General features: G+C 37.8%; 1 protein-coding gene across 11 annotated transcripts in view; it reads right to left on the reverse strand.

Moving 5' to 3' along the window:
* ctnnd2a (catenin (cadherin-associated protein), delta 2a) overlaps nucleotides 1–15,398 on the reverse strand; it is a 219,618-nt gene that overhangs the window by 95,695 nt on the left and 108,525 nt on the right. For all 11 annotated transcript variants that reach the window (XM_044104676.1, XM_044104678.1, XM_044104679.1 and 8 more), the window contains one exon: nucleotides 4,184–4,490. In XM_044104676.1, the coding sequence (XP_043960611.1) occupies nucleotides 4,184–4,490 (307 nt within the window). The remainder of the gene's footprint in view (nucleotides 1–4,183; nucleotides 4,491–15,398) is intronic.

A 15,398-nucleotide genomic window follows, 5' to 3' on the forward strand; every position in this document is an offset into this window, starting at 1 on the left:
ATTTGTTTCCTTATGATGTTTTTGGGAGTAGGTGATTCATCCCTCTCAAGCTCCCAAGCTTTGAAACAATAAACCAAACATCCATATTGTTGGTCCCCAATTCCCATCGTCCCTGAGCTGATGTTAACCTCGTTCTCCCTTTATGCTTTTTTTTTTTTTTGACATTTTTACTTTCCATACTTTCCATCTGCCAAGGTCAATCTTCTTTCCTACACATATATATCGCCACCTCTCATTGTAACGTAATGCTACTGAATGAAGTGTCATTATTTTATTATTCTTTATTGGTTTAGCGATTTTTCAAAACAGTTTTCTATATTGGTCACATGAGAAAATAAATCTCATTCTCCGTGTCATTTATAACATCTGTTTCGATAGGAAGAACCAGTAGGGGTGAGATTCTTTTCACTGAGGGTGTTTCAAGGGGAACACATAAACAAAACATCAAAAAGACAGTCATCTGCACAAGTATCTCCTCACTTTTTGTGACTTCTTCAAATTGTGATTGCCATCTAGCCATCAGCTTGTATTTTATCTGCACCCTTTTAAAATCCTCCCCCGTGTTTCTTACTTTCCCTCAGCAAAAGAACTACTTTCTTCTTTTTTTCCCTACCTTCTTCTTCCCACCCTCTGGATTTGTTTTCCCCAATTTCTTCTCTCCTCCTCCTGTCTTATTCTTATCCATGTTACACCTCCGTCTTTGTAATCTCCCTTTTGCTCTCCAATCCATTAGTGGTTATTACTGTGTGTGCTCTGCCGTCATCATGCCTACCTACTGATGTACAGTTTGAACTGGTTACAATATACACTTAAGCATTTCTGTGCAATACACTAAAATACACAGAGCACACTGAAAAACCATATTAAACCCAATTCCGTCCTAAAGGTACATTTTCCACTCTTTCTCATGGACTTAGCAGCACAAACACATTGCTCAACGCACACATAACCTCTGCCCTCACTCAGAGTATCCCTTGTCTCTAATATCTGCTAACTCATTTAGCATTTCATGTTAGTTCAGCCAGATCCAATTACAGTAAGAATAAGAGTGAAGTCTGAGTGGGAGGCAATTTAGCCTCATGACAAAAAGAACTGTAACACACGGCTCCAATTCAATAATATTAAGCACACTAACAGAATTGTGCAGTGGAATGCAAAAGTTTAGGCAGCGACCCAGGTTTTTCCAGATGACAGTTGTCCTCAATTGGTCTGAAGTCAAATGTTTACGAGGCTTTATCTTACTCATAACAACGAGGAGTCACAAGGTTCTCATAGACACACCCTAAAATAAAGAAAATTGGGATAAAATTTCAACAAAAGAAAAGTTAGAAGTGGATGGCAATATGACTTTATTTTATGTTTTCTCATGTCAAAATGACATGAGAAACATGAAATACATGGAGGTCAAGGTAATGTCTGGAAAACCCTGCTCTAGGAGAAATAAGATGATAAAAACCAAATTAGTTAAAGGGCTGTCCGTCTCCATCTCTCTATCCATCCATCGTCTTTTGCTCATTCTAGGGGATCCCTGAGGCATTCCAATGCTAAACGGGACATGTTGTCCACCCAGGATTAAGGAAGTTCTATGTCTGCACCAGGTTCTCCTCTCAATGGAATGAGCATTGAAATCCTGCCGGAGGGAGACATCCAGAAGGAAATGTCGATTAGATGCTCAAACCATCTTAACTCGCTCCATTCAATGTGGAGGAGCAAAGCTACCATTTAAATGATAGATCTCCCCAACCTATACTTGAGACACGATTAGCATCTGCACAGACAAATACCAAAACGTAACCGACAGCATCCGGTTTAGGATTTTCAAAATAAAAGCTCCTCCAGACTCAATACATAGAACGGACATATTTAATTATTTCTTGCGCGGCCCGGTACCAATTGGTCCACGGACCTGTGGTTGGGGTGAGTTACTCACTGTGCACAAAACCGCACACTTAATTTCTAGTAAATAAAAGCTACTCTAACGTCACTCAGTGTCTAGACATGGTCAACAATTACAAGAACACTGAACAAATTGATTAATCATATTAGGAACAGTCAGGATGTTGCGTATGTGCATTTTGCCTGGCAGTTTCCGTGCATTAGATAAAGGTTAATTTTGTTTACAGGGGTTTAGTATCTTGCATTGTAAATTAGCATTGTAATGAAATTCACTCATTACCATATTTTGTTTTCAACTTAACCAAGCCAACTGCTCGTCATCTGGTTCCGTTTTGCGAGGTCTTTATTATGATTTAACTTTTAATACAATGCGAAATTAATGAGCTCTGCAGGATGTGTCCACACAAAAGAGTTATTTCTGAGCAAAACTGAAAGGGTGTAGAATAGCTTAGGTTCAGTTTTTCCGATATATGCAAAAACATCTCTGGAATCATCAGGCATCATCATCAGTAAGACATTTATTTAGAGGACCTACAAATTTTGTAGGTGATTAAATCTTTACTGTGCTACATAGATATTCTTCAGTCGTTTTAGCATACATTTTGCAGACACTCTCCCATCTTTGATCCTGTTCATTCAATGTCACCCCATTCTTTACTTCTTCCTGTGACTGATAGCTGCTTCTGAAATTTGATCCACATGTCTCACTCACTCTCCCTCTTTAATTAAAGGAATTATACATCAAGAGTCCAGTGAAATATATATAAATAAAGATGAAGATGGAGCTTTGTTTAATTTAGGAGACAAGAGGATAAAAGTGATCACAGCCCAGTAGGGCTCTTTTACACCCAGCATGACATTAAGGAAGATGAAGGGAGCTTCTATAGCAACAGGTGTGTGACTGGAAGCAACACACTGTTATGCATTAGTTTTTTGGGTTTTTTTGTCTATATGAACTACTGCACACTTAACAGTGAAGCTTGATATGACACATGGATTTGTTTTATGGCAAAGTTCAATGTATGGAAATAAACACGAGCGCTCTTAACAACAACGCCATGCTCTGATCTCAAACACTGGCTTTAGGGTCATTATTGGATTAGTTGAATGATTTAAACTTCTTTTCTCACATGTCATTCTACTTTTTAAGATTTTATACCAGTTGCTCTTTAATAACGTTATCTACAAGTTATATAACAATTTTGCAAGTAGGTTATTTGCAGAAATGCACATAACAGAATACGACTGACTTGGTAAACACTTAAATGATTCAATCTTGGGGACAAAATATCTTGATTGGGAACTCTTTACTCTTAACTGATTTAGTACTTTTTAACTGAATTATTCTAACCAAAGCATTTCAAGCATGTTTCTAACAGTCTGAAATGCTCAGCTTTGTTTCTTACATTCATGTAAACTTTACTTTTACTTTTTCAGGCTACCTCTTAACACAACCTGTTCCGTTTAGCATATCAATGCAACTTTTTATACCTTAAAAAAATGAATTGGTGTGTACTTAGGAGATACCCTTGCAAATTATATGCATTTGCACTCATATTGCAACAAAAACATATCTGCTATATAACAACACTGCAGTATAGTGATTTCTGTCCCCTCTGTGTGTTGTAAAAAAAAAAAAAAAGCTTTTGTATTTTATTAAATAAGGATTTTTGATTGGTTCAATCAAGCAGCTTAGAGAGCAACAGATCATTAGTTTTTTTCTACTATTTTCATGCTGGTGCAGTGAATCACTGTTGTTCAAAAGCTGGTTGATGTGAAAATACTGTTTTGGTTATGAGAGTATATTTTCTTCCCCCTGTCAACCGTGGTTATGATTAGCATATGCAGGTGCATCTCAGAAATTGGGAATATTGTTGAAAGATTCATTCATTTTGGGAAATTAATTCACTAAATTAAACAACACATCATTTTGATTAGTACACATTGGTGTTGTTAAACCTCTAATTCTGGCAATTATTGTGATTTTCAACTTACAGCTAATGGGAGATTTAATTTCTTAGAAGACTGGAATATTACACCAGACCAATAAAAAGTTATTTTAATTCAAAACAGGCGGGCTTTATGAAACATAGTTTGCTAACTGCAAAATGTACTTCTAATCCAACAAACAGGCCTCACTGGAACACACATCCCTATTCTTTGAAATGCACCTGTACGCCTGGAAAAATATTGTAAAATGTTAGTACAATTTTATATGTGATGTTTAAACTGTCTCTTCACACTCGCATATACAGGAGCTCACTGGACGTCACGGGTTTCATCCTACCTTGGGTCTTTCTGAATAGAGTCGATGGAAGGTGACCGCTGCAGGCTTCCTTCAGGCGGGAGGGCCGGCCCGGACTTGCTGTAAGGAGATTCCACCACTGAGGGGCAGTACTGCAGGGTGCGGTAGGGGTCTGCCACGTAAGGGTCTGACCCGTAAACATCTCCGCCTCCTCCACCGGCGCTTGAAGTGTATCCTGGCCCCACCGTGGCATAATTGTTGGTCCCACCACGGCTGTAGCTACCTGTGCCAGTGCCGTGACTTCCTGTTCGCTGCAAAGGGGTGGAGTCGACACCAGGGGAAGAGGGTGCTATGGGGCCAAAGTAGGGACAAAGGACATAACTTAGGTCACGGACGTGGCTATGGACATGCATCATCAGCTCTATACAGGACAGGAAAGGAAGAAAGGGCAAAAAGGCAAGTATAGGAAAGAAGAGGAAATGCAGGTTTCAACAGGTTAATTGAAAGACAAGTCAATTTTAATGCTCTGAATAATTGTTGATGAGAAAAATGCACTTAAAAATGCCTAGTTTAGGATTTGATGTTATGATTAGATTTAATATTTTCTCAGCATCCTTTTCTATGGCATCATTTTAAGAACCAATTATCATCTAGAAAAAAATGCATTTTAGGGTATTCACGAAATGTGAATTCAGTTTAAGAATAATAAATCATTAGACTGCAAATCTAATCTGGTTTTGCTAAGAGATGTAAACAGCCAGCGCAGACACAGCAGCTTTCCTCTTCCCTCTACATTGTTTATGGATCGGTGATATATCAAGATGTTAATGTGGGTCTAGGGGCTTTTGTTCCTCTGGCTGTAAACAGGGAGACAAACTGTGTGAAGGAGGAACCTCTCATCTGTCATTCAGACCAAGCTATGTGCAGACTACTACACAGATACATACAAACACACACACACACACACGCACACACACACACACACACACACACGCCGGTACGCGCAAACACCCCACACACATGTAGAAGCAAGGTAAATGTGTTCCTCAGGTACTCAGTGATAACTCGCAGCATGGAAATCAATATGTGGTCATGTGATTAACACTTTAACACCGTCCAATGGGTCTGGTCTCACAATCAGAGGGAATGTCTGATTAACAAACTGTAATCGCACAGAATGGGGTGCAAACACTTAACCTAAACACATACATACAAAGACCATGAATTAAAAAAAAAAAAAAAAAAAAAAAGAAAGACCTTCGGGTTGTGCGTGTCCATGAGTGTGTGCTAAGGCTAAGGCTGAGTGTCTCATCATTATGTGACCGACAAACTTGCTCTTTAGTGCCGTCTTGAGAGCTGGCATTTGTTTGACCTTCACAGCCCTGATATAGCTCTATTTCAGCCCTCTCACTCACACAAACCCACACACTTCTGACCTGGCTCATCTGTAAGATACATGAGGACACCGTCTGTCACACACCACATAACAAGCTGCTTTTTGTTGACTTTTGTTTGTTGTTTAAGACAACAAATATTTTCAGTCATTGAGTTATGCTGGGAGGCAGAATGGCAGAGTCGTTAGCACTGTTGCCTTGCAGTAAGAAGGTCCTGAGTTCACTTGAGGATTCCCAGAGTCCAAAAACATGACTGTTAAGTTAACTGGTGTCTCTTAACTTTCCTTAGCTATGAGTGTGATCGTGGATGGTGTTGTTCAGTTTGTCTCTATGTTCTTCCTCTCACCCAATGTCTGCAGGAGATAGGCAACAGCTCACCATGAATGGACAATAGGGTATAGACAATGGATGGATGAATTATCCTGGCATATACTTTTCTTGCTTTAAGTAAAATAGGAAAGGAGAAAAATTGTTGCTTCAGGTATTATTATTGCTCTAAATTTGATAAAGATCTAAACAATTTGGCAGGAGAAAAAAATATTTCAGCTAAAAACTGAGGGATAGAAGAGCATCTTGAAAAAGCTAACAGTGGTGAGAGAGAACGGTCGTATAGGATGGTAATGGGGCAGAGTCAGTCTCATAAGGGGAAAATTCTCTCTATACTCTTTAAATAGTGTCCGTGGTGAGTCTGTCCTTCTCAACGTCTCATTAGTAGCCAGGGCTTTAGGCTAACACTACCAGTTTCAGTGTGCACTCACCGAGAGACGTGACAGCCAAATAGGACAAACCCCAGAGCAAAAGAAGGCATGGAAGAATGGCAAAAGGAGGAGTAGGCAAAAAAGAAAAAGTCTCACACAGAAAAAAGTGGTCTGTCAAATATTTTTATCCAGCAGCTTGAGCTGTGACCAGTGGAAAGGAATATTACTGGTTAAAAAGTTTTTGGTTTTTGGATGTGGTTAATATGCATTCAACTTCCAGCTACTACTTTTTTTTTTCATTTCTTGTCATCCTCTTCAATCACGGTTTCTCATTTATATTCCATGTAAAACTGACTGTACTATCTGATTTGACAAAGAGCCTTTTGACAAATGAGTTAACCTTTAAAGCTAATGCAACCTTCATGAGGATTTGTGTCACTGCAACTGTTTATCTTTGATAAGACAAGATAGAAACATCTTCCAATGCATTGCAAAATGATTCACATGACATGAACCTTGCCACATTTTATGCTGCAATAAAAAGCTCTAAAGTTGTATTTGCATGCGATTAAAATCATGAACAAATAAAAAAAAAATTAAATTGTCATAGGTAGTTAGCTGAACCATCAGATACAACTGCATGTCTTTTAGCTTATGCTTCTGAGTTTTATACAATCTCTCCATTCTTCATTGGAGCTCCTGCTCAATCGGGTTAGATGTGAGCATCATTTTTCAAGTCTAGCCATAGATTCCCAATTAAATCTAGATCTGAACTCTGTGCCATTCATCCACATAAATATGGCTTGATCCAAAGTGTTCTGTCCTGCTGAAAGATGAGTCTTGGTATCAACTCTTTTGCAGCCTCTCATAGGTTCCCTTCCAGGATTTCACTTTTTTTTTTAGTTTCATCAATCTTTCAATCAACTCTGATCGCCTTTTTTGAGAAAAATAGCTACCACTACCATGCGATTAGCGTTGGTGTTTTTACGGTGACCTACTTATCATATTTTACATGTCAGCCAAAAAAGTTACATGTTGGTCTTATCTTACAAGAGCCTCTCCTTAAAAACATTTGCCATCTCCCCCACATCAATTTCAGCAAATAATGACTTCAGTTATTATTTCTCCCCCCTTTCAAACATTAATTCTCATCACAGCTCTTCTTACATAGCTTGTCGATTTAGATGGAGAACCATGACTTTTTCCATATTAAGATGATGGAGCAAACTCTTCTTCAAAAGATTTTCAAGCCTTTATTATTTTGTGCCACAACATTAAACATTAATACAATTTTCTTCTGAGCCGTTTGCTATGTTCCTTGTTTGTTTATGCATGTTCTGTAAGAAAATCCCTGAGGCCTTTGAAGAACAGCCAATTTTATGCTAAGATTAAAGTCCCTCTACTGTCATAATCACGGTGGTGACCTCATGAACCCACTGATTTACATGTAAGTGTTTTTTTTGTTTTTTGGGGGGGGTGGAGAGGTCACAGTTAAAAGCTTAAATTACTCAAGCATAGTCCATTTACTAACTGTATGACTTCAGAAGACAGTCTAAGGGATTAAATGGTTATACACAAATTACATTTCCCTTCCACTATCCAAATATGCCATATTTTGTGTTGCTCTATAAAATAACATCCCGATAAAACAAGTTTGGTGCCAATATGACAAAATATGAATAATATAAAAACAGGCAAATATTTAATCACAAATCCCTTTTTCAAAGAAAAATGGTAAGAAGCAATGATACTTTATCTAAAACAGGTGCCAAACATATTAACTTATGACATTATTAATGTCATGTCAAACCTATTAAACAGTGAATACACTAGCATGAAGATTGACTTAGCTAGAACCTAAATGCCTGGCCTTCAACTTTGTATCACAAAGGTGCAGATATTTTTCCAACACAAAAAAAATTCGCACATGTGTGTAATGCGTGTATGCCTCTTCGCTCTCTGAAAGATTTTCTGTCCTTGAGCAAAGAGTCAGTGGGTTCAGCTGTATTCTTCTGAAGAAGTTGCAGGGAGTCTTTCTTTTATTAGAAAATCTCCCTGCAAGCTGTTCTACTTCCTAAAGTAAGAGTCTAAGGAAATTAGGAGTTTAGCCATGTTAGAGTTATTATTTCTTTTCTAACCCAAAAATCAGTTGACAGTTTATTAAAACTGTCAACTGTCAACAGCATGATAGTTTTGCTGAAAGCTTGCAGAACTAAAACTTACTTTACTGCTTGACAAAATATCAGGTACATTATGAAGCGTAGTGTGTGTGTGTGTGCATGCATGTGCCAGCAGTCATAAACACATGCATGTTTCATTAACACTTCTCACACCTAACTCTTTGGCAGCGTGAAATTGTGTTTGAGAATAAATAAAGAGGCTGGTCTATCGTTGTATTCCCTTGGCTTGGGCATAGAGTAAACAAATTGTGGCTGTGCTCCTGCTGGCAGATTTGCGACGGAAAGGGAAACTCTATTAGTCATTTGACACAGTGATACCTCTGCAATTAGCCAGTCAGCGGAGGGGCCGCCTCGCTTGGAGCAAGGCTGACTTTCCTGTGGGCTGCAGTTGAGATGAGGGCGCTCTTGCTCCCATGTACAAGTGATGGAAAGGAGGAGGGAAGGGTAAACAAAAACAATTAATAAGGGATCAAACCAATCCTGAAAGCTTTTTGTGTGTATGTTCACTTCTCATTCTTTCATCTCTGCTTCCATTCCTTTCAGCTGTACTCTCCGTCAATCCTTTTTCCACCATTACTTTTTTTTTTTTTTGGTGCTTCCTGTCCTCACCTCCATCCACTTCCCCCCCACAGATCTCTTTGGAATTCTCCCCTCTGAGTTACATCCCTCTTTTCCGCTGTGACTTACACACTCTCTGCTCTCACACTTTTTATCCGTCGTCCTCAGTCCGCCATCAGTTTATTTTATGTTCATATTCCCCTCTCTTTTCTAACACCCTCCTGTCCATCTATCTTTCTGCCTCTCCCCCTGTGTTTTGGTTGTAGCAGCCTATGTGATCAGAGCTGAGGACATGTCCTTCCTCTCGACACGCTTCACTGCTCAGCACGATTACACAAAAACCCTCGGTAGAGTTTATATCTCTCACAGAAATTCCCATCAATCTTAGACTGAACTAACAAGGGTTTCTAAATATGCAAGTGACTGACGTTAACAGAATCCGCACGCTTGTAGCACATAGGTCATTTAATGTGTACAAACAGCCTTTTGCTAAAGTAGCCATGGAGTGTGCTTGCCAACGCTAAGTGAGACCAGCAGACAGTCACACGTACACACACACACACACACACACACACACAGTTTGGATGTGTAAGGGAGTAGGGATTAGTTTCTCCCTCTTTTTATCCCTGGGGAAGCCTTCCAGCCAACACACAGCTCTTGATGTTCCTAAGCTGGAGGCACTGGAAGATCCACATGCACAAACATGTGCACAGACAGAAATGTCCTCTCTTGCAATTTCACTGCAAAAAGAATACTATATTTTGCAAAGTTAAACCTGTACAAACCCCTGGTTAGGACATGCGTTTTCTGCCAGATAGTCATGCTTTTGGTATGTAATGTATATATTTTTTTTTCCAAAATCAGTGGTTATTGATTTTGATTACCAGTCTAATCTTGTATTAAATCAGTCTTTTGTACTACGGTTTGCTTCGTACAGAAGGTCTGGGCTCTCAGGTGTTGATAAACGATTGCTTCCTATTGAGGTTTTAAATTTTACCCAATAACGTTTGTCCATGACATATGTAATGAGCCAATTTAACCCTATGAAACTTTCTGAGAACTGTCTGTACTGTAAGCAACCATCCTGTACTATGAAGAGAGAAGTGCTGAGCTGAACGAGGCAGCTGGTAATGTTAATCCAATATTTGGAAGCGTGGCCAACACGGACTGAACATCTTCCTTCACTTCCTCCGCTGCCATTGCTAAAACTACAGGCAAACTACAATTCTGAACCAGCGTAGAAAATTGACATTATGTTTCAGAATATTTGAAATTCTACTGGAAGAATCCAAGTGGACTGGAGAAAGCACAGACTGAGTTGCAAACAAAATTTGAATCGAGCAGAAGAGGATAAATGGCTTCATAAATGCAAATATTTAAAGTCACTTTAAGAGAAGACACATTTATTTATTATTATGAGGGAATGTTTTGATGTGTGAATTGTGTGTTTTCTCAGCATATTTGAACAGTGCAATTACAGCGATCCCAGATTAAGTGACAAGTCTAAACCAGCCCTTAGTGTCATATCTTTCATGGTTGTTTGTTTGATGTGTCTTTGTGAATAAATGCCTTTGCAGGATGAACCCTGCCACTTGAAAATTGAATGCTGGAATTTGCCCGGACCCCCTGCTACACTGAACAGCGTAAACGGGGTAGAGAAAATGAATGAAGAAAATAGATTTAATCTTGAGATGTTCAAGTCCTGTCCTCAGAAGTTCCCATCATGCAACTTTCAGATGCGTCTCTTCTTCAACATATCTGAAGCAACTGAATGGCTTTCTACAAGGCCTCGTCAGAGCTGGCTAGCTGGCTGACTGCTGATGAGGAAATTCAGATACTTGATTCAGGGGTGTTGGAGCAGTACGCATCTCAATATTGCAGGATGGTAGCTCATGAGGACTGGACTTGGGCACAGCTGATTAGATCAACTTACTTTTTAAAAGCCCATCTAGGGATAAGTGCTGCGAATTACAATAGCTACTGCTATTGCACCATGATACAAACATGGGACAGCTGTTTTGTTCAGCTTGTCTATTTCAATGTGTTTGTCCCTATCAAATAAACTTAAAATAATAAATAAAGTCAAATGTGAGTGGAAAGACTTTAACCTTGGTTTTGTTTTGTTTATTTTTGTTTTCCCTACATTCAACATAAAAAAGTAGGTTTTCTAAACAAAACCAGAAGTTTGGTATAATGCCACTGCATGGTAAGTGGCGTTGGAAACAACATTGGGTTGATATTGAGAGAACCGACATTATAGTTTACAGTGTATATAAAAACACTGTACCAAAACCATTAAGCAAAAAAGATTTGAAAAATCTCAGCAAAAACAAACATATTCCTTCTAGCTCATTTTATTTTCTGCTTTGTGCTTATGTTTATCATTACTGACATATGCATGTACCTAAAATTTCTATTCCATTATGACAGAGTTGGGTGATGAAAAATGTCATAAGTTTTCCCAGGGGTGAAAAGTTATGTTGAATTACATTGAGCTTGTAATTAGGCTTTGAGCCCTCAGTAGAAACTCATGTTACTGTTCAAGTATTTACCACAGAACAGTAAGTCAATTTAGGAACTGATATGCATATAGCATTAAATAGTGTGGGCTAAAATTTAAAAGCATACTGCTACTAATATGTCTCATTTGCTTAATTCATAGAAATTAAACTCACCATATTTAACTCTTATCTTTTCTTCTTCTTACCCATGTATTTTTTTGCCACAACAAATGAGGTTGGACTGTGAGTTTCAGTAAAAACAAAACTGCATTACTACAAGGTGAGCATTCAGTAAGTTCAACAGCTTTCCAAATAAAGCCAAACGATCTGTTTTGCTACTGAACTCTTTACAGGAAGCTCATTTCACAAAACTGGCTATTTTTAAATGTTTTTCAGAAAAAACAAGTACATTCTGATTGGTTGAGACAGAGAACCAAGTAAGAGAAACACTTACTTGGTGACTAATGAGGTGTTGGAGCCAAAATTGTTGCGCAGTGCACTTTGAGTGTTCGGTGGTCTCTTTGCTACAAACACACACTGACCACAGAACACTAACACACACCATTAACATAAAAATGTGTTCCCTGTATGTTTCATTAAAACGGGCATTTTGTCAACAGAGTTCTTCACGATTTAGTGTATCTCACCCTATGACAAAGCACTCAGAACTTAAAAAAGTTACATTATTTATAAGAAGCTGTTATAAAAAATGTTATGTTTCATACTGACAGCTAGCTCATACTTTTTAATATCTAATTAACTTTGGTTTATGCACAGAAAATAAACAGTTCAGTATAGCTCCTGAGAGTGTAGAAATATTTAAGTAGTCATTGTGAGCCCTTGACTTTTCATGCTTTTGCAGTTTTGTTTATTTGGGTACAAAGGGGCATTGCATTTATTACACGCCCTGGGGAGATTTCAAACTTTTATTCATCATATAATCTGAAGCTATTTTGTATAATTTACTCATAGTCTACTGCAAAGGCATGATCTTACTTCAATAATTTAGATCCCACTGTTATGGCTTGATAAATGGACATAATCTGTCATATTTTACATGCAATGGAATGACTCAAAAGAAGATCAAATCCAAAGTCAAAGGTAGCAGGGTATAAAATGAAATCTTCAAAAATAATACAAATTGAATGAAATTCTAAGCATTAGCATTTTTATTCCTTTCTATCACAACAGTTCATTAAGAGGTATAAAAAGAAGGAGGCTGGGATGAAATAGAGCGTTGTTACGAAACTGTAGTAGGAATTTGAGAATGGGTGAATTGACCCAGTGCCGAGTTTAGAACAGAATATTTTATTATTTTTTGCAAGGAGGACTTATTCAGTAAATGCTCTACAGAGCGACCAACAAAGAATTATTTACATATCAATTGTTCTGGTATTTAGTTAATATTAACAAAATTTGCAACGATCCAGTGATTTACTTGAACTCTAACAAACAATTTTGTAGTCAAATGCTGATGATTATTTTACCTCATACACACTCGGAGCACACACAGCAAGGAACAGATTATTAATGTAAAAGTTTTTTTGTTGGCCTGACAATAAATTGCTCTCACAGTTACTGACCTTAATACAAGAAATTTAATTTGCTCATCCAATGATTAGATATTTTTGCAATTACATACACAACATTAAAACCTGGCTGTATTTCTGGAGACTAGCACAGCCATTCAACAAGCCCGAGGCAAACTACAGTCGAAACTGTGACAAAAGGATAAAGTTATGGCCAACCTTTTGACCAATTCCAATTTGTTATGGCTGTATCAACCCAATCTTTAGTGGCCCATTTTGGCTTAGCAGATGTAGCAGCGATCGAGTCTGCTGTAGTCTTATGAATTCAGAATTAGTCATGTGATTTAAAACAACTTTCATAACACTTCATTGTCTTTTTGGTTTCATAATTGATTTTTGTTGACATAAAACTAAGACATTACTGCTTCTCAAGAACCTACACTTGATATGAGAGTATGCTATAAGAACTATAATTTTTGCATCTGCAAAATCACATGACATAAAATTTGATATGCTATATCTCTTTCTACACAGTTTTTTCTACTGTTAAAGCCCAAAAATGAGATTTTCATGTAGTTGATTGTTGTTGAAAAGTGTATGTACATAATATTAACTCACAAATTCACATGCCTGTGACTGTTGGATGCATATGAAATGACAGAGAGCTCCTTGAATTTTTAAACCACCATCAACTAAAAGGAAAGGGCACAAATGTATTCAAAGACACACAAGTTTCATTGACCATAATTAGTATGATGAATCACGCTTGGGCACCAAATGACGTGTTCCACATGAAAGTGAGCCTTTCCTTCATCTTTGTTTTCAGTGCACAGATCTGTCACTTCCCATATTTAGGAGAAGTTTTGAACTTTCTCTGCCTCCTGGCCAGTAGATGCATGTACAATGTGTGAACCTTTTCTGCTGTTCTAAGCCGATGCTCTCAAGGGCTTGTTTTCTCTCTTTCATCTTGCTTCTCTATCAACCTCTCTTTTCTGTCCCCCTCATTAGGATGTTAAATCTAATTAAAGATGGAAAACAGAATTTAAAGGGGAAAGGAGTTTGGCTTAATGGCCAGTTGCAAAAATCCTCCACATAATTTCTGCCTCTCCTTATTTGTGCACAGTCACACTAGTGAGTGTGCTCCACATGCAATCAAAAACTAACTTCAACAACACACAATGAATCAGTTACGACACAGTCAATCTTGCACTTGTGTAGGAAAGATGATATTCTGTTTAGGAAGCTGCTTAATTTGCTTACAAAAATTAGAACAAAGATAAGACACTGTGGGTTACAACAAAAACAAGTAGAAAGAGGGAAAAAAAATAGAAGTAGCAGCAACAATCATGAGCTGACTACTTGGATGGAGACTGTAAGATTTGCATATATGTGGAAATAAAAACAAAAGCCTTTTGGAACACACAAGGCCTTGGAGACGACGCATCAGTCATCCTGCAGTGAATCAGCATCATTTGAATGCATGTGTACATTGGAGACACTGTGGCCAAGAAGGAATAATTGCTTAAAATAGGCCACATTAACCTGTGGTCCTCTTGGGCACTGCCCTAGTTTTATTCAAGAAAGGAATGCATGCACTGCAGCCTACACACATGCATATGATATGTGTGTCACAAAACCACACAGACACTTATTCATGCAACAAAACATTGGCATTAAAGATACACAGTTAGCATTGCAAATTGTGTCCAACTGCCAAAAAAAAAAAGGGAAAAAAGACATGACTTCAATGTTTTGCTTATCTAACACTAACAAGCAGCAGGACCTTGGGAAAGCAGCGTAAATCTTTAACTGAAACATTAAAAACTACCACTAAAGTGATAGTGATAGTTTTTAAGGATGGCCTATAGAAGAGACTAGGTTAGTAAAGAATGCATTGTATAGATTGTAAAAGATTCTAAGTTTTGCCTCATATATTTTGTTTCCCCTCCAGAAATTTGTCATTGAAATGTTAAAATGCTTTTGTTATTCCAAGTAAGAGAGCTCCTTCATTTTTATTCAGCCAAAACATGTATGAGCATTATCTGTACATTGTTTTATCATATATTTTTAAATCAGACAGTAAGAATCAAACTAACTCTGCCATATTGAAAAAAAACAAAACTTGTTGGTAAGGAAATCAGGAGATCAGTGAGAGGCAGAGGGAAGCTGTTTCCTTGGAATATCTGGAACTCACAGCTAAATAAAACTTATATAAGAAAGTAGATTTTCAAGCATTTATATTGTGTATAGACAGAAAAATGATCTTAGATATTCTGTCTACTGTCTCGGTTTCAGAATCTTGTTATTTTGCTAAAAGTTTATAACAAATCTAACATTTTAAAAGGGTCTCAAAACACTGTTTGCAAAAAAATCAAATATGAGGGAGAAATACAGACC

This window comes from Gambusia affinis, linkage group LG21, assembly GCF_019740435.1.
Source record: "Gambusia affinis linkage group LG21, SWU_Gaff_1.0, whole genome shotgun sequence".
Taxonomy (NCBI): Eukaryota; Metazoa; Chordata; class Actinopteri; order Cyprinodontiformes; family Poeciliidae; genus Gambusia; species Gambusia affinis.